Below are 19554 nucleotides of genomic sequence, written 5' to 3'. Positions count from 1 at the left end.
GATATATGGTTATGATAGTAGATCAAGAAGATTGTTTTCTATCTTGTGAGAGCGTAGATTTTGTATGAATACACTACTTATTGATCAATAATAATAAAATAAGCTATTAATTCCTTACTTCTAATTTGTTAGAAACTTTGTAGAACCATATGAGCAAATCATTGAAACTATGGCTACAAGCTTGAAGGGCTTGAAGCATTACATTTTTTTATTTTTTTTTTATTTTATTTTATTTTTTTTAAGATGAAGCATTACATTATTGCCTTTTGGTTTCCATTTTATCTTTGTCAATTACATCTAGTGGACACTTTGTTTCTTTGCTCTATGTCTGGGTCAATTTCCTTAAGTGGTTGATTTCAACAATTTCCGTAAGTGGTTGATTTCAACTACGATTACAATAGAAATCACACCTGATGATTATGCCATCTTGTTTTTTAGTTCAATCTTTTCGAATGCTACAACCATGGACGTGTGCATAATTTTGGTAGATACCCATGCTTATTCTTCACTAAGAAAAGTTTGACCCACAAATGGCTCAAACTATTATAAGTTTGACCCACAAATGGCTCAAACTATTACAAGTTTGACCCACAAATGCTACAACCATGGACGTGTGCATAATTTTTTTTTCCTGCATTATTAAGAGGTTGCATTGAATTTTCAAAATTTGTATCTCCATATTGTCCAATAAATTAAAATGTATCTTCCCCCATGAATGCAATTTCTTTATCGGATGGAGGTTTATTCAAATCAAACATTTTGCTACTAGAAAATTAAAAAAAAAAAAAAATCGACACAATCTATTATTATGTAAATTTATTACTCTGTAATAACAAAAATATGCAAGCAATATACACTACTATTACGAGATAAAGAAGATAGCTAAAGAATCTAACAATACTAACAGACTGCATACATGCTAGAGTAAATTTCTTTCATAGTACCTTCTTATTTTTCCGATAGTCGATATTCAATATTATCCACCCATGCCCTTCAAAAAAAAATATTATCCACCCATGAACTTTAGGTTTTTACTTGGAAAATTTGCAAATTGCAGCCATTTAAAAAAAAAAATTGCAAATTGCAGCCCAATTTAACTTTTTCATCGTTTTACATGTCGAAAAATCTTCGATTAAGGTTTTAGGGGTCATTATAGGCCTTAGGGAACCGAATTGAGCTCGGAATTGGCAAAAAAAAATAATGTAAGTGCCTCGTTTTGCGTAACAAAAATGTATCGATTTGTGGAAAACTGTAAAAATGAGACACTTACGTTATTTTTTTGCTAATTCCGAGCTCAATTCGGATTCTTAAGGGCTAAAATGGCCCCTAAAACCTTAACTGAAGATTTTTTGACATGTAAACTGATGAAAAAGTTGAATTGGGCTGCAATTTGCAATTTTTTTTTAAATGGCTGTAATTGCAAAATACGAACTTTAAATGGCTGTAATTTGCAAATTTTCCTTTTTACTTATCTTAGTAATGAATATCACTTTTTTGTTTTTGTTTTTAACGATTGTCGATTGAAAGGATCAGAGTGATATACATGTAAAACAATTGTTTCTTTATCTTCCATTATTTAATGAAAGTTATGGCAGTAATTTTGGTTTACATTCACATACTACTGAGTTTTAATTTTTTTTGGGACAATAAGAAATATTTAATATTTCGTATAACAATAAGTATGACCGTGAGAGCATCTCCAATGGTATACAAATAAGGGCTTGCTTGTAAATTAATTAAAATTACAAGCATGTAACTTACCATTGGAGTGGAAAATTGATGTAGCTAGATTAAGCAACATTGCTCAAACAAGCTACGTTGCTTGATTTTTCAAAGATAACATCACGCATTAAACATATGACATGTGTATAGTAAAAACTATTTTAATTATTTATATTTCTTCCAAGTTACAATATGCTACAATTAACCATTGGAATACTTTGTAGCTACAAAATATATTAGCTAGAATATTTGATGTGGCAAGGTAAGCTACAAAAGTATTGTAGCTTACTATTGGAGATGCTCTGAGAAAAGACAATGCATCAAATATTGTTCTAATCTAGCGCCTCAAGGCCGCCAATTAGCTTTTGCCTTAATATTATTAATATTACTACGGAGTATTATTTATCACTACTATTACTATCATTCAGGAACGGGGCAAAGTATTTCGAGGCCCTATGCAATTTTAAAACTTGGGTCCCATTTTTATAATTCAAAAGGAGGTTTCGATTAAATAATACTCCATACTTTGTAAATATTAATTTCAATTATCACATTACTTATCTATACTAAGCATTTAAAAACACAAACCACAATCATTCATATGCCATATGTCCTCACAACTTACTCATATGCTATATTGCCACATGTCCTTAAACTCACTCATATGCCACATGTCACTTTCCTTATCTTTTTAATATTAAAAATAAATTAAATGTATTACATAATGTTAAGTCTTTTATGTATTCCGTAACTTGCACAGAATGAAATTTTCCATTTCCACAATGATAAAATAAAGTTGAATTAATTAGTATACATTTTGGTTTTAAAAAAAAAAGTTTAGTATACATTACATAAACAAATGAAGTATAATAAAAAGGATCTTGCTAAAGAACGCCCCTGGATAAGCATTTAAAATATCACCTAAAGTAGCATTATTTTAGCAAAACAGGACAAAATCAAGCGTCGATCGATGTAATTAATGTTAATTTTTAATTTAATCTATCTACTTTTAGCTGCCTTATCCACACCTGTTAGCTTTTGCCTAATAAAAATAGTCTTTTTATCTTTTAAACTTAAACTTAAAATACTTAGTTTAAACTAATATGTCATTTTATATCCCACAATATTCATGTATATACAGAGTATACAAATATACAATATACCTAACAAAGGTCCTTCCTCTTCTTCCACAATTCCACCCTCAGTCTTTTTTTTCTTAGAAGTTTCCAATTTTCACTGCTTCAGTCGCCACAATAGTCATCAAACAATAACTTCGTACTTTCAACTATTGAAAAACATACATACATATAAAATATAACCTAAGTTATAACCTGTGCATTAAACGGGCCAAAAGACTAGTTTTTTTTTTTTTTTTTTTTTTTTTTTTTTTTTTTTTTTTTTTTTTGAAGGCCAAAAGACTAGTTAAATTACAAGAATTAAAACCATAAAATTTTCACAAGTATTATTTTCAACAAATAATAAAACTGTATTATTTTCAGTACTGTGGCCGTTTTACCCCTGAATTTTGTCTTACCTTTGCTTATCTACAATGGTGAGACTATTTTGCCCTTCAACAAATACACCTAGGCACCTAGCACATGCCTTTTCCTGCTCCAGTCAAGTGAGTCAAGTATCTTCATTCATTCGACATTATAATCAAATTTCCCCAATTGTACACTCAAATTCTGTTACCTCTCCCAATATTAATTCTGTATTTTTGCTTGAAGAACCCTGAACATTGGATCCGTTGCCCTTTCGCTGATTTTTTTCTTTCAATTTGCTAACTTCTTCAATTCTATTTGTCAATTTGCTAACTTCTTCAATTCTATTTGTCAATTTGCTAACTTCTTCAATTTTATTTGTCAATTTGATCGAACCTATCAACCCATATGATATGCTGAATTTCAGTCGGGGCCACCAGAAGAGCGGCCTTTACGACGAGCAGCTTTAGGGGGAATTAAAAGGCAGAAAATATGCCATCTTTAACGAATCGATTGCTGTAAGTTTCTTCAATCTCTCTTACTTCTCTCTATATTTGTGGTAATGGGAAGTATATGTAGTTTTGGGTGTAATTGTCTTTGAAACTAACGGTTTCTAAGGCTTATTTTACCTCTCTAGCCTATGTTTTCTCTTTGTCAAATACTACCTCCGTTTACAGGGTATGTGTAAGGATTAGACATTTTCCTTCTCTGCTTTATGTCAAATCGTTGCACATAACCTGTAACGGAGGCAGTATTATTCTTTAGAATGTGTTAGGTTTGAGTTAATATTCCAGATATCATTTTAAATAATAAATTAAAGGTTTTGTTTTTATCATAATTTTGAGGTTTGAACGTACGGTTTATCATTATTCTTTTTAAGTAATGAGTTGATCGTAATTGTGTCTACAAGTTTGTTTGATTTCCCATTGATCATTATTTAGATGAGTGGAATCACTTTTTGTTGGTTGCTTTTCAATTTGCTTTGACTGCTTAATTATTGCAGTACAATATCATGTGACTTTGCCATTTTAGCTTGTGTTTGTCTTTTAGATGTCAAATTTAATTTGAATAATTGAATCTAATTCTTTTGATGCATTACAGTTGCAAATTGCTTCTATAGCTATTAGTTGAAGGTGAGGTTTATTTTGTGTGCATGTTTTCCTTCATTCTTTTCAATTTTGTTCTGCTTTCTTATATAATTATTTAATATTGATTTCACATTACTGACTTTTTCTGGTTTTCCGTTCTTTGATTTTAGTGCGCTCATCTGGAGCTTGATCCATCAAAATAATCCATGCGGATTACTGGAGCAAAGCTTGTAGTTGTGGCGTGAGAATTTTGTTGAAGTGTCTTTAGGTATACAGGCTATACACTACAATTTGCTACTTAAATCTTGATTGAATTGTGTGGGTGTGTGTTTATAATATGGGTAAAGGGGCGGGCTGCAAAAGTAATTCTGGGTTAGCCTTTTTATCTCATAGCTTAGTCTATGCTTCGTATGCTCTTTTTTGTTTTTGTATGTTACAAATGACAACTCATGAATGCTTTCTAAGCTGAGGTAAGCAGGATTAAAGAGTTGTTATTTTACAAGTGACTTCTCAATTTCTATGCATATTGTGGGGTCATAGATCATATGTCGTAGCTCTCTGAAATTCGTGCTGTCACTGTTGTTTATCTCGACCATAAGATCATAGATCATAAATGAGCTATGAGTAAGTTTTTTTTTATTTATAACCTAACAAAAAAGTTGTCAGTCTATGGTTTAATTGGTGAGCATTCATGTTAAACGAGAAACTATAAGCTGTCAAATTTCCTTTATGTTGCCATTTAGACATTTAGTTATGTGATAATTAGAATAATGGTAACTACTTCACCTTGACGAAGAGTAGTGGAGAGGCACTATCTTTTCACTGACAATTCAAGGATGATAAACATCATCTCAAACTGATTTGAACTTTTCGTTTTAAAATACTTACTGAAACCATATTTTAAATTCAGAAATTCCTTCATCTGTACAATATAACGGCTTACTTGCCACATTTGTATAGTTTTCATGTAGAGAGGTGGTTTTATCTTTTAATCATTGTCTTAATCCTTGTCAAGATTCAAAAGCTCGCTATCGGAATAGCATCAACTACTAAATAGTTGAGGTAAAGGATGAAAGCATCTTGCTCTTCATCAAGACTGCATAAAAAATCATTCTATTTCTTTGATCGGATTTATTCTCAGTTATATTTTCTTACATACATGGAGAAACATCATTGCACATTTGTACATAATAATATTTAGCCTTTTTATCCCATAATAAATTCAGTGAGCCAAGGCCCAATAATAATATGATATAGGAAAATGATGTTCATATTAGACAAGATAAGATACAAGGTATATATATGTGTGTATACATTATAAGGAATTTGGATTATCTTATGTAGATCAAATATCAAGACGCTTAACAAGAAATGTTTCAAATTACATATTGGTGAGAATTTGTAGTCTATCTTTAAACTTTTTAACCGAGACTACAATAAATAGGTACATCTCTTAAAAATGGAGGGGTAGTACGACAACACTATAAGTTAAAACAAACATAATCTTATATATTGATGAACACAATAAGTTATGTAGCATGTGTTTGTTGTTAGATCTGCATAAATTGCCTGTAAAGAATGAGAAATTGTCGACCCACAAGATGAGGGTTAAATTAGCACCATAAGTTATAAGTATATTCATATAGTGTGAGGTGGAAAACCATCATATGTTTACAGAATAAACCCATATCATTCATATATAGTGCCACTGCCATTTTGATTACTGTGTATGTTTTTATGGGATTGGGAACTGCGTAAAAATATGGCATTTTATTGTTCTTTCTTTCTTTTTTTTTTTCTAATTTGATTTTTTAATATCATCCAAATAAAAGCAGTTCTGTTCATGGAATAATTGAACATTCTGTTTAAGCTCAAAACTCCATGTATTGTATGTGAGTTTTATTATTAATTTGTCTTATTCGATTATATTTCAATTGAAGTGAGAGCATATTTATAGGTTTGGTTTATTTGTTCCTGCTAACTGAGCTTTTATGATCATTATAATCTTGGGAAAATATAAGTGCGCTGAACAGGATGATCTACCCTAGCTTAGTTTACTCCTTAATTAATCTGATTTTGCATGCTAAGCTAACCTAAGACTGATTTCATTGTGCGATTTGTATCCTTGTTGAATGCTTCATTTTGTTGTTTTCTTTTTTATTGTTAAAGTTTATGATTCTCTCAATCTCCTTATGATTATGATTTAGGCAGAAAAGGACCGGGAATCATTTCCTAATTGTCTTTAAAAATTGAACAGAATTAAAAATCAGAGAAGCAATAGCAGCAGAGAATGTACAGTCGATGTTAATACTTAGTGTCTTGGTTAGCAAGCTGTTCTCATGAAGCAGTCTAAAACTATTAATAAAGTGTGTGCTTTGATGTTTCTTTTTTATTTGATTGTCTTTGGCAGTTTGGCCAGCATAATCTGAATTATTTTTGGAAAGAGAACACACAAATGTTGACATGTGTGAGTTGTGTGCAGGTAAAGGCACTTGTGAAGGATCATTTAAATGGAAAAGCAGGAGGATCAAGAGAAAAGTCGTCTGAGCCCAGTGCATCAGTTGAACTGAACTCACGTAACTTTGATTGTTTTGTGTTGAAAAGCAAAGATCTTTGGGTTGTAGAGTTCTTTGCACCTTGGTACGTTTTTGTACGGCTTTTTTTGTTTGAATTGTTAGTTTGTATTCTGATCCTCAAGATTTTTATTCTATAATGCATCGATTTCTATGGGGAGAAAATCATCATAGTGAACTACTTCATATCTATTATATTATTTTGTCTTAATAAATACTATGCATGAAAATGTTTGTAGAATAGATCTCACTATTCTTATCAACCATATGTCATTATTAGTGGCTGTACGACATGATAGCTTCATTTGAGGATGTAATTCTCAAAATATAATGTTATTTCTGATTTAAATCATTGCTGTTGTTAATATATTAAAAAAAAAAAAAAAAAAAAAACATCATCATTGAACAGCAAATCAGCAGTTACACAACAAACCAGCAGTAGTGTATTGATTACTTCGCATTAGATTAGCTGGCCAAAAGAATGCAAGAGACTATTTGAACCACATGTAACATCCCTCTAGCTACTGAGATAAATACAAATTCACACGCATACATCAATACAATCACACCTAGACTACAAGTCAAAGCAGGTACACAAACAGACGTTTTTTTTTTTTTTTTTAAGAACAGTTTTTTGTCTTGTATGTCTTAATTCTAGCATGATAAAAAAGAAGTGAATAATATTAGAGTTTTTAAAACCATTCTCAAAATATAATGTTGTTATTTCTGTTGTTAAAATCATTGCTGTTGTTAAAATCATTAGGTTTGTTTTTTTTTTTTTTTTTTTTTTTTTTTTTTTTTTTTTTTGTTGAGGTAAAGCAAATTTACTCGAGTGGATTCTTCAATTATCTAATTGAGAAAATGCAAATGTTAGAGGAGAGGGAAAAAGTATGAAAATAAAGATGAAAGAGATAGAGAGGTTAGTGAAGCAAGTAAGACTAAAGTAATAAGAAGGGAATAAGGAAATACAATGAAAGAAGGGGGGGGGGGGGGGGAAGTATGAAAGTAAAGATGAAAGAGAGAGAGGGTAGTAAAGCAAGTAAGACTAAAGTAATAGGAAAGGAATACGGAAATGCAATGGATGGGGGAGAGGGAGAGGGAATTTGAAAGTGAAGATAAGAGAGAGAGAGGGAGGATGGGGTATGTAGGACTAAGCTGACTAAAGATATTAAACCATAACAGAACAGAGATGTGGAGAGAAGAATAGGGAGTAAGGGAGTGTGGAAAGGAAGAGAACGGGGGAATGAGAAGGAGATGAGGAAGAGGGATTTAAAATGGTGACTAGTTCCTATGGCGCTCTCTCTTCTGTAGCTGTAGTTGCTAAACGTATACTTTTCTGTATCAGGAAAACCAGAGTTTCATGACCATCCAAGCTTTTTAATTGGACAGTCAATGGGTGGGGCTGTGGCTCTAAAGGTGCACCTTAAGCAACCTAATGCTTGAAAGTTGAAATGGCGTTGTTCTATTGGCACCCATGTGCAAAGTACTCTTTTTAATAATTGTTTACAAGGATAAACCCGGTATTCGAAGACTATTATTGACCTGCTTCACACAACAGATGAGTAGCTCGTCGACTGGAAGAAGTATGTGATGTGTTGCCTTGTAATTTTGTCATTGTACACTACTAAATACTAGGATCTGTTGAACTTCTCATATTTGGCTGGAATATAAACACCTTGAATTGTTGTTGTAATTCTTGTTGTCGATACAGAAACCTTAGTATAATATTGCTTAGAATTTAGGAATGAACAAGGAGGCTTATAAATGCATCTACTATCTGAATTACTCTCCTAATTACTAACTAATCCTTTTATTCTAAACATAGTCACTTCACTGGAAGGTAGAGTTCTGGTTATTTGGTTAGGAACAAAATTCTGCTATTTTTAGGTTGGGTTGGTCCATCTCAATGTTTTAGGTGAATTTCATTCTCGATCTGACATTTAGTGTCCTTTTAAAAATTCAAATCAGTTTATGTTGGGTTTGGTACGGGCCAGGTGAGTTATTGTCAGGTTTATTTGTTTGTCTGCTATGGTTGACTATGAACTATATGAAGCTTCCTTCTTCTGTGGGCTGGTCTATTCCTTTGAGGCTTTGAGTTGTAGACTTGTACATACTTCCACTCTCTCAGTACAAAGTGCAGCAAAATGCTTGACTTTTCATGCTTTGCCAGTGATATATAATGTTCTTGCTAAACAGTTTTACAAACTGCCATATGCAGGCTGCTGAGCTACGTGACCAAGAACTAGAGCTGAAGGTACAAATATCTGCACTCATAAGTCAAGACAAGGAACAGAAAGAGGCAAATATGGACTAGGCTGGAGCAGTTGTGACAGATGCAGAGATTAGGGAAATAGTTTTCTCTTGGACAGGTATACAAAGTTCAGAAAGTTTCATCTGACAAATCAATCTTCATGGTCGTGTAATAGGGCAAGACTCAAGACAAAGCTGTCAAAGCTATCTGCCGTGCAATTCAGCATTCTCGTGTTGGCCTAAAGGATCTTGACAGTCCAATTGCCAGCTCCATCTTTTCCGATCCAACTGGTGTCTGAAAGAACCTGCAAAAGCTTTAGCTGCTTACTACTTCGGTTCTGAAGAAGCCATGCTCCGCCTTGATATGAGTGAGTTCATGGAAAGACACGGTTTCTAAGTTGATCGGTTCACCCCCAGGTTATGTCGGTTATTCCAGGATTGAGCAGCTCACTGAGGTGGTGAGGTGTCTACATTGGTGCTCTTTGATGAAACTGAAAAGGCTGAAACTGCTTTGTAGGTGTTGTATGGTTTGTACCGCTCAATCAGGTGGGGGGGGGGGGGGGGGGGAAGTTTACGTACAATGAAAAAGAATGTATTGCTTTCTTAGTTGTTTTTTAGTTGTTTTCGATGTTGCGTACTTATACCTGTTATTCATATTTTTGACTTCGAACTGTGTACGGATTTGGTTTGACTCTCTTGAGCTTCTTTTGATCTTAGTTACAATTTTAAAATTTAGTTGGTTTGTGCTATACATTGTTAATTGCTTGACATTGTGTAAATCAATTGAATGGTTTGTGGTAAGATTGGTTGTCCCATATCAAGGTATACCTAGCCAATTTTCTTGCTAGGTCACCTTACTTTGTGTTTGTGTGATTGATGCAATTTGTTATTTCAATGACTTTAGGTTGAGATTTATTAGTAATTTGATTATGGCTCACGCATGGCAAACCGATAAGGAAAACAAAAAACGAAGAGCAAACCCATCATGGCAAGGGAGCAGCCGTGCAGTAGTGAGGGAAACTAATGAAAATGGTGATGAGAATTGTATCATGGTTAAAATAGATAAGTACGTGTTTCACGAGTCAAATTAAAAGTTCATCAAGAGTATGTGTTGGAAAATATATTGATGGTGATAATGTGCAAGTTTGCATCAACAAAATTGTGCGAGTGATCCGAATTACGTAATTAATGAAAGAGAAATGTTACGAAATCTATGTTATTTTTTAATCAAGAATGTGTTGAAAGCAACACTAAAAAATAGTGGTCCTTGATTAAGTTCCTGAACTATTCCACATTCTAAGATTTGTTGCATCAATAAAAGCTCTTGATGCAAGTATGCGATTATTTGAGGAAAATGACCTTGATAGGGGGTATGGGTTCATGGGTTGGTGCCGTTAGTTGATGGATAGTTGGATTGGGTATCCCGTTGGTGTTGTAATATGATGTCGTTAGTTACACTCGTAGCAATTTTCAAGTCATTTGTAATGAGATCTGAAAGCTTCCCTTATGATGTATGCTTTAATGATGCTGATTTGCTTAATGATATGCTCCAAACCAAAGTTGAGATTCCTCTGTAGCTGCAAAATATGAAACTACTTGCTGCATCTGCCTGCTATTGTATTACAGAAGCAGACACATAAACATAATCTAAAGGAAATGTTACGTAGTATATTAGATTAATGAAGATGGCGATGGTTGTTTAGCTCATATCGTGAAGCCAGGGGAAACCTCTATTGGTGGCTTCTCCTTTCACTTCAAAGGATGTTTCAGTGGCTGTCAACCACGAAGATCATTCGTCAGGGTTGGAGTATGTACTGTTCCTATCAGACTTCAGATGCCTTGACAGTAACTCTCTGTATGTTCAATGAGCCAGTGTCATGAACTTTGTATATGTGCTTTAGTATCATTGTTTAAGACAAAATAAATAAATAAATAAATAAATAATTGAGAGTCAGCTTTAGTAAATGTATTTTTCTTTAGACATTGAAGAAAGAATTTCTCTCCAAGTACATTATGGAATTCAAGAAATCAGAACAAAAATTGCAAAAAAAAATCAAATATACGGAGTACATAATAATTAGTATCCTTCGGGCTTGTAGGCAATGAAACTGATGCATTGCACTTGACGGAAGCTGTCGAATCCAATGATACGGATGAAGGCGTTGGGGTAAGCCTTCTTGGCTTCCTCGAGCTCGTTGACAACTTGAGTAGGGTCAGTGCAACCGAACATAGGCAACTTCCACATGGTCCAGTAACGGCCATCATAGTATCCTGGGGACCTGTGGTTCTCACGGTATACAAATCCGTGCTACATTAACAAAAAAATTTTAAAAGATTGTTAGCTATATGTAAATATCAAATCAATTTTGATTCAATCAAAGACATGAAAATTCTGAAAAAAATGGAGTAATTAAAGCTTACCTCAGTCTCGAATTCTAAGCAAGGAACCCATCCCTTGTTAAGTAGGTATTGGACTTCACTAAGCAAAGACTCAGTGGTCAAAGGTGGGAGGTAAGATAGGGTCTCGAACTTCTTCTTGCCAACTGGTGGCCAAACCTATAACATATTCAACAATTTCAATATATTAATCTTGTTATTAAAAATCCTTTTTCAACTTAATTACTAGTCTTTACATGATTATTTCCTTTCTATAATTGTGTTCCAAACAAGTAATTAAGCTCATGATAAAAGTAAACAAAGATTTTCAATCCTTTTTTTTTTTTTTTTTTGACAAGAAGATTTTCAATCCTTTAATTTATAATAATACTCCAATTTCACCAAAACATATATTGTTATATGTCACTGAAAATACCAATGCATTATTGTTTGATACTTGTCATTTTATTATTGTAACAAAATGTTGCTAATCAATTACGATTATTATGTAATCCTTATATAATAGGAGTACAATAAATATTATACCGAGTACAGGGGATATACAGCTATTATATAAAATAAAGGTTATCTATATGCTATCACTTATAGAGGAAATTCACCAAGTAAAAAATTACTCATAATGTATGAAGATAAGCACATAATAACCCTTCATCAAACTCATTTTGTGAAAGTTACCTACTTAACATACAATAAAAATCATTATAGGTTAAAAGTTACCTTAATGCAGGTTAAATGTCACCCTAAAATTGGTGATAAGTTACGTATCCTAAAACTAGGCGTTGTACGATAATACGATATAATGTATGCCCATTATTATCCTAAATAAGTAACCCATTATCAAACTAATCTCTTAAAATGTACCGTAACTACTTAATGTACATTAAAAATTTACTCATTTTAAAAGTTACCTCAATACAGATTAAAGGTTACCGTTAAACTAGTTCAAAATTATACTAAACTAGGCGTTGTACAATATATCACATCTATTATACTCAAATTTTGTATTTTTACATAACCTTGAAATCCACTTAGTAAAACTAGTAGTAGTAGTACCTGCATGCATTGGACTCTACCACCGTTGCTAGCAACAGAGGTAATGTCATCGTTCTTCTTGGTGACAGGGAAGGCAACGGTTGACTTCAAGCCATTGAAAGGAGCCACCATGCTAGCTTGAGCTGGAGTTCGGTTAACGGCGGCGACAGTGGTGGAGGAGATGACGGAGGAAGCCATTTTAATTTTGTAACGCTTAAATCACTCCTCTTTACTTAATACTATTACAACTCTTTTTCTTGTCACACCTTTTTCTTTGTTACAACCTCCCTATATATAAAGCCCTTTAACTTCTTCTATGTGTTATTTTAAGAAGTGGATATGGTTTAAGGATAATCTTGACCGTTGATTCTGTTAGGTACACTTCAACAACCACACACAAATGTAGAAGCTAAGTAAAAGAGAAAAAAAAATTAATAATTTTTTAAAATTTTGATTTTAATTACTGGCTATTAAGCACTTTGGATAAGTGCCACTTGGCAGAAATCCATATCTTATCTGATCTATAAAAGGAAGATGATAAGGAAAATGTATGTGTAATGGTGGTGAATTCAAGAGATCCTACCTCTATCTTTAATTTGTTAATATGCGGTATGGCATTATATATGGTTTATTTCTATTCGTTTTTAGCTAAGGTTTTTAGACCATACCATCTTCATAAAAATAAAATAAAAAAATAAAATAAAATATTGGATTAAATACCTGTTTTTTTCATTTGATTGGCTTATATATAATTTTAGACGAATTAATATGATTGATTTACTCTATTCAAAAAATGTGGAGTGATAATAAAAATAATTTATTATGCACTAATGAAAAAAAAAACCATTATTATAGAAAAGCGACATATTAGTTTAGCATAATAAACGAAGTTTACACTGAATTGAATTTGCTGTTCAATTATAAGTTATTATAATTATATGTTTTAATTTTCTAATGAAAAGATTTATTAATATTTGTATTGAAGATCCGAATCAAATTTCGTCTAAATTGATTATTTATTTCAAACCAAAAATAGATAAAATAAAACTATATAAACAAGGCCAAAACATGTGCTAGTTTGTTAAATAATAATGAGGCCAACTCAGGACAATCCAATACCAAAATTTTGGTTAGTGATTTGAATACTCATGGGTTTGGATTTGATCCTTAAAGAGAGGTGGAGTTACAATAGGTAAGGTTTGGCCCACTAACATTGAGTATGTGGAAACCAATAAGATTTGACAGAAGGGAAAATAATAAGAAATGGGTGGAGAAAATAAGCAAGCCAACAAAATCACAACCATACGTTAATTGAGAGGCTATCAATAATCTTATCTTCTTTTTTTTATGGCTTGTAATATGACTTCTCTTATGAACACAACATCATCTTATTCTACTTCTATTACTTCACCGTTCTTCTCTAAATTGTTGCTGCTAGGAGAAGAGCATGGCTTCCAACATGCTCTCCATTGCCAATCCGTCGCTCCGGGTTATTAATTCTTTTTAATCTTTCTTTATTCGTTACCTACTTATTGATATAAAACGAGTTAGCTAGCTCACTGTCTCTCGATGATACTTTAGAATTTGATATTGACCACCAACAAAAACATAATGTTGGTGATCAATGTCTAAGTATCCTCGATCACAACAAATGTAACACACTAGTTACTAATCTAAAGTGTCGCAGTGTGACATTATACATTTATAAGATGTAACACTATCATTTGACTTAAATTATAATATTTTTTTCTCTTGTGATATGGTATGACAGGTTTACAACAAGGGATTTTCTGAATTTGCCGGTCTACATACTTCATCTCTTCCCTTTGCTCGCAAGGGTTCTGATGATTTGGTAGCTTTAGTGGCCTTCCAGACTAATGCCGTAAGTTTTTTTACCCTTTCTCTTTCTTGTAGGAAAGTAAGTACTACGTATGTAACAATTGCATTAGGAATTTTTATTCTGGAATCTAATGTGCCCAAAAGCAAAAGTACAACTTTCTCTAGCTAATTACTGCTGTTTTGAAAGTGAATTGATTTGTAAGCCAGTGTAATTGTTTATATTCTTACAAATTCCGTCCGTTTGATAATGTTCTACTCATGTACTATAAATGTGAAAAACCAACATTTTTTAATTTTATATATAGTATACTGAAAAATACGCATTAAAGGCCACATAGAAGGTAGATGAGAAAAATTTTATGAAACGAAAGAAGTACAATACATACATTGTTAAATCTGTTTCTTCATTAATTTGTGAATAATATGATACATTTGACTAGAAGCATTTGAACTTTATTGTCATTTAAGCTCAAATTTTACTGTCAACTATCAACTTGATAATTATTTCAATACATGAAAGGCCCAATTTATCAACTAGATAATCAGAAAATACAAATCAAATGACAATTTTTGCAACTAAGTTAACAACTTTACCCAATCACCATGACATTTTTCATAATAGATCAATAAGTGTGAGAATCACAATTAATAAAAAGTTGTTGACTTATTTATAAAATTGTCACTTAATTTGTATTTTTAGTTTATCTTATTGATGAAGTTTAGTTTTATCTTTCGAAACATACACAAGGTATATATTTCAAGGTTTTAAATTAAAGTAACACAACTTTTGTTGATTAGTGACATTTAACATTTCTATAGTCCGACTATCCTTTTCTTCTTATGTTCTATTCACTTTTATTATTCTAGTTTCACCAACCTTTTATTCATATTTTTATCAACTCCCACTTCACTCAGTAGGCCCCAAATACATTTGACAATTAATCTCTATCCCTTTCTCTTTCTATATGAGTGGTACATATATGTGAATGACAACTAATTTAGTTGATTAATGTCATGGGGTGGTACTTTGGGATCGAGCCTTATTTACATCATGTCTTTTGTGACTCTTTGAGTCTTTGCTTCAAATTTTTAGTGCCTTATTATTTAATGACGTATGTATGTAACAATTTAATGATAGAGGGACAATTAGCTTTATTTAGGAGAATATTATGTTGTTACATATATTGCCAAGGTTAAACATCATAATATTGGTCTAAACTAAAATATTTCATGCATTGTGGATAGGTTGGTGGAAACAGAAGTAGCCAGAAAGGTGTTGTTGAGGCAAAACTCAAGGTAGCAATCAATGGATTTGGAAGGATTGGAAGGAACTTTCTAAGGTGTTGGCACGGTAGGAAGGACTCTCCCCTTGATGTCGTAGTCATCAACGACACTGGAGGTGTGAAACAAGCTTCCCACCTCCTCAAGTACGATTCCATCCTTGGCACATTCGACGCTGATGTTAAGCCATCTGGGGACAATGCCATCTCTGTTGACGGCAAACTCATCCAAGTTGTTTCTGACAGAAACCCTTCAAACCTACCTTGGGGGTTAGTATTCACTCTATATTATATTACAATCTTTCCTGAATGTTATAGTACTCTGTTGCCCCTGTTTTGTTGATGGATATATTTTTATTTATACCACTCTTTTTCCTGATTAAAACGATTTTCATTGATCATTGAAAAGAAGGCCTTATGACTTAGTTCGACGTTCTGATATTTACAATAGCAGTGCATACAACAGAGTTTTTCATGTTTTTATTAGTATTATCTCAGATATAGTTGCAACATTTCTGTTGCCACTTCTGATGTACATTGTATAGATGTTGATTATGCATTGTGGTGCAGGGACTTGGGCATCGACTTGGTTATCGAGGGTACAGGTGTGTTCGTAGACAGAGAGGGTGCAGGGAAGCACTTACAAGCAGGGGCAAAGAAGGTGTTGATTACAGCACCAGGAAAGGGAGACATACCAACCTATGTTGTAGGTGTCAACGAAGAAGGTTACAGTCATTCAGACACCATCATCAGTAACGCTTCCTGTACCACTAACTGCTTGGCTCCTTTTGTTAAGGTTCTCGACCAGAAATTTGGTACGTATATTCACTCTTTCAACTCATGAAGTCTTTTTTCTAGTAGACAATGACCCTCCATAGTTTTCATCTAATGAAAAATTTTATTTCCTCGAAAACAATCACCCTTCAAAGATACGTCTGTTACATATTATGTGCTACTTTTGGAATTATTTGTGAGATAACAAAATTCAAAAGTTGCACATAATATGTTATGGAAGTAGTAATTACAATGATCATTGTTATAGATGTTATGATCATGTTAATTTCTATAAATTTGTTCATTTGTCAGGCATCATCAAGGGAACCATGACCACCACCCACTCCTACACCGGAGACCAAAGACTCCTCGATGCTAGCCACAGGGATCTAAGACGTGCAAGAGCAGCAGCCTTGAACATCGTTCCAACATCAACTGGTGCAGCCAAGGCTGTTGCCTTAGTCCTCCCTAGTCTCAAAGGCAAGCTTAACGGAATTGCTCTCCGTGTCCCTACCCCCAACGTCTCAGTGGTAGACCTTGTCGTCCAAGTCACCAAGAAAACCTTCGCTGAAGAAGTTAATGCTGCCTTCAGAGAGTCTGCTGACAACGAACTCAAAGGCATTCTGTCAGTCTGTGATGAGCCTCTGGTGTCTGTTGACTTCAGATGCACTGACGTTTCTTCAACTGTCGATTCTTCCTTGACCATGGTTATGGGAGACGATATGGTGAAAGTTATTGCATGGTATGATAATGAATGGGGTTACTCTCAAAGAGTTGTTGATCTAGCTGACATTGTTGCTAACAAGTGGCAGTAATTGATCTTGTTTATTTTGTTAAACAAAACAAACTCACTTCCTTTGCCTCATTGATCATACTTAGTAGTAAAATGATCACCAATTTTCCCATGTTGTTAGTAATTGTTTTCTTCTTTTTGTAATAAGAGATCTTTTTCAAACTTGTATAGGACAGAATTCAAGTATTCGTGCATATAAATTAATTATTATGTGGGAGAAACAAAAATCTTGTGATGATGGGTAATTGCCTCATATTAATTAATCAATGGTTCTTGGTAATACACTGCACTTTCTTATCCTGCAACTTGAGTATTTGTCCTTATTTAACGAACTACTATGCTGTTGTGTTGTTTAGAAAACAATAAAAAAGACATACAAGTGACACTATAATATGAATGATCACTCTGAAAAGGATTACCGAATGTGATAGCTAGTTTGCGATTAACGACAATTAACAACAACGAAGACGGAAAAACAAGTAATTAACGAGACAATGAGAATTTACCGTGGGAAACCCGAGAACCGGGAGAAAAACCCACCAATCCACTATGGAGTAACAATTTGATGAAGAACAATGTAATTTAAAAGCTTTCAATCTCCATGAAAGCTCCCACCCCAAGCTCACCCTCTCAAACACTCAAACCCTAAGTGTTTGGGTTTACATGATGTTTTAGGGAAAATTACCCCATCGCGTAGGCCACTTAAATCAGGACACGTGTCCACCCGTAATTGGTTTCAAAGAAGTCCATAATAGCTTGACACGTGGAATCCACTGTCAAGAGAAGGAAATGGCGGCCTTCACAGGCCCAATTCCCGATAAGCCACCAAAAGAGCGGGCAGCCCACCAAATCTAGGTCAAATGACCTACGTAAGGGCACACTTTTCCCAATGACCCTATAAATAGGGAGATTTCCCCCATTTGTGGGACAGATTGAGTTGATTACAATATTCCTGACATTCTCTTACATCAGAGAAACCTCTTGATCTCGGAATTCGAGAAGATCTTACTTTTACCTTTTTCGCACTTTTTACTTTCTCCAGCACGTTCTAACTTGATCATCAGAGGCGGAGCTCCAACCACCTAGAGTTTCCGTTGTTTTGCAGGTACAGGCGCTTCCCAACCAGTCTTCGAGTCGTAACTCTCCCGAGGGACAAAAACACCCAAAACATTTGGCGCCGTCTATGGGGAGAGTACCTCAAGGATGGTTCAAGAGTCTGTACCGTCTCCTGACCCCAAGGCTAACCATTCGGAGGTCTTTACAGATGATGAGAATAATGATCCTCAGGTCGAAACATACATAGCCAAGATGGCTCTCTTATCATTAAGCGCATCCGTCCCAGAGACACTCTAGAACAAGGCGAAAGCCAGGCGGGTACCAGTAGACCCCCTGGTCAGCTGGAAGGGGAAACCCAGTTGGCAAAAGGTCAGACTCCAGTCACCAGGGACGAGCTCATGAAATCTATGACGAGTTTCAAGGGTGAGATTAAGGACCTGATCGAAAAGAAAACGGCTGGCTCTAGCAAGAGTCAGCCGGCCAAGAAGTCTCCTCGAACTGCGAGGAAGAAGCCAGTCAAGGACAAGCAGCCAACTCCGCATTCAAAGAACAAGGCAGGCGCAACCCTTGACTGGTCCAAGATCCTTCTGCCCTAGAAGGGTCCAAGAAAGCCCAACCGGGAGCAACAACCGGTGGGTAACAAAAATTCTACCTCTGATGCTCGACGAATCATCGAGCGTAGGAGAAGTCAGCAGTTGTCTGAGTCAGCCTCTACTTCGAGCTTTGCAGACAGCTTCAAAAACACATCCGCAGGGAATATTCAATCCTTGCATGAGAGCCATATAGGCGGTAATACCATTCATTATGGCCCTCTGATGATCGGGAATGCACCATACGTACCCCCCATGGTCTACGGTCCGTATTCTCCTCACTTCATGTAGCCGACCCTCTTTGGGGGTCAGGCGGCATACAATGTCCAACCTTTGGACTGGCAGCTCCGTCTGCTCAAACTTGGTGAACAAAGTTCTGCGTTCTCCAAGGAAATAACCGAGGCCGCAAAGCCGGCCAAGGTTAAGAATGTGTTGGTGGGTGCTTATAATGGTACCACCAACCCAGAGGAACACCTCATGGCCTATTCTAACCTCATGCACATGCAGGGGTCGGAGGATGCTATGTGGTGCCGGTGTTTCCCGGCTACATTGAAGGGCATTGCCCAACAATGGTTTGACAACTTGCCCACCGGGTGCATTGATAGCTTCAGGAAGCTTGCCTTCCTGTTTGCCTCCAACTTCTCAATGAACATCCCAGCCAAGAAAACCAGTCTCGATT

The 19554-nt window shown here is 34.6% G+C and overlaps 2 protein-coding genes and 1 long non-coding RNA gene across 4 annotated transcripts; 2 read left to right on the top strand and 1 right to left on the bottom strand.

The window, feature by feature from the left end:
- The first annotated feature begins 3366 nt into the window (after positions 1 to 3366).
- On the top strand, positions 3367 to 9656 carry LOC145576448 (uncharacterized). Of its 2 annotated transcripts, XR_014098389.1 has the most exons (6): positions 3367 to 3721; positions 4305 to 4336; positions 4462 to 4559; positions 6774 to 6931; positions 8210 to 8447; positions 9083 to 9656. It is a non-coding gene; the product is annotated as an uncharacterized LOC145576448 (long non-coding RNA). The 2 variants fall into 2 exon arrangements; XR_014098390.1 differs by lacking the exon at positions 4305 to 4336.
- Positions 9657 to 11070: 1414 nt separating this feature from the next.
- LOC145574668 (ribulose bisphosphate carboxylase small subunit, chloroplastic 1-like) lies at positions 11071 to 12819 on the bottom strand. The gene is made up of 3 exons (XM_081632505.1): positions 12565 to 12819; positions 11536 to 11670; positions 11071 to 11422 (listed from the first exon to the last, which is right to left on the bottom strand). The coding sequence occupies exons 1-3, from the start codon at positions 12739 to 12741 to the stop codon at positions 11192 to 11194; spliced, it is 543 nt and encodes a 180-aa protein (XP_081488631.1). The 5' UTR covers positions 12742 to 12819; the 3' UTR covers positions 11071 to 11191.
- A 1058-nt stretch (positions 12820 to 13877) lies between these two features.
- On the top strand, positions 13878 to 17511 carry LOC145574666 (glyceraldehyde-3-phosphate dehydrogenase A, chloroplastic). The gene is made up of 5 exons (XM_081632504.1): positions 13878 to 14032; positions 14315 to 14425; positions 15628 to 15932; positions 16233 to 16477; positions 16749 to 17511. Exons 1-5 carry the CDS (start codon positions 13991 to 13993, stop codon positions 17249 to 17251), a joined length of 1206 nt encoding a protein of 401 aa, XP_081488630.1. The 5' UTR covers positions 13878 to 13990; the 3' UTR covers positions 17252 to 17511.
- Positions 17512 to 19554: the final 2043 nt, after the last annotated feature.

The sequence above is a fragment of the Chenopodium album genome, chromosome 13 (genome assembly GCF_948465745.1).
Source record: "Chenopodium album chromosome 13, dcCheAlbu1.1, whole genome shotgun sequence".
NCBI lineage: Eukaryota > Viridiplantae > Streptophyta > Magnoliopsida > Caryophyllales > Amaranthaceae > Chenopodium > Chenopodium album.
Note: the sequence above shows the minus strand (reverse complement) of the source record. Positions and strands in the feature narration are given on the sequence as shown.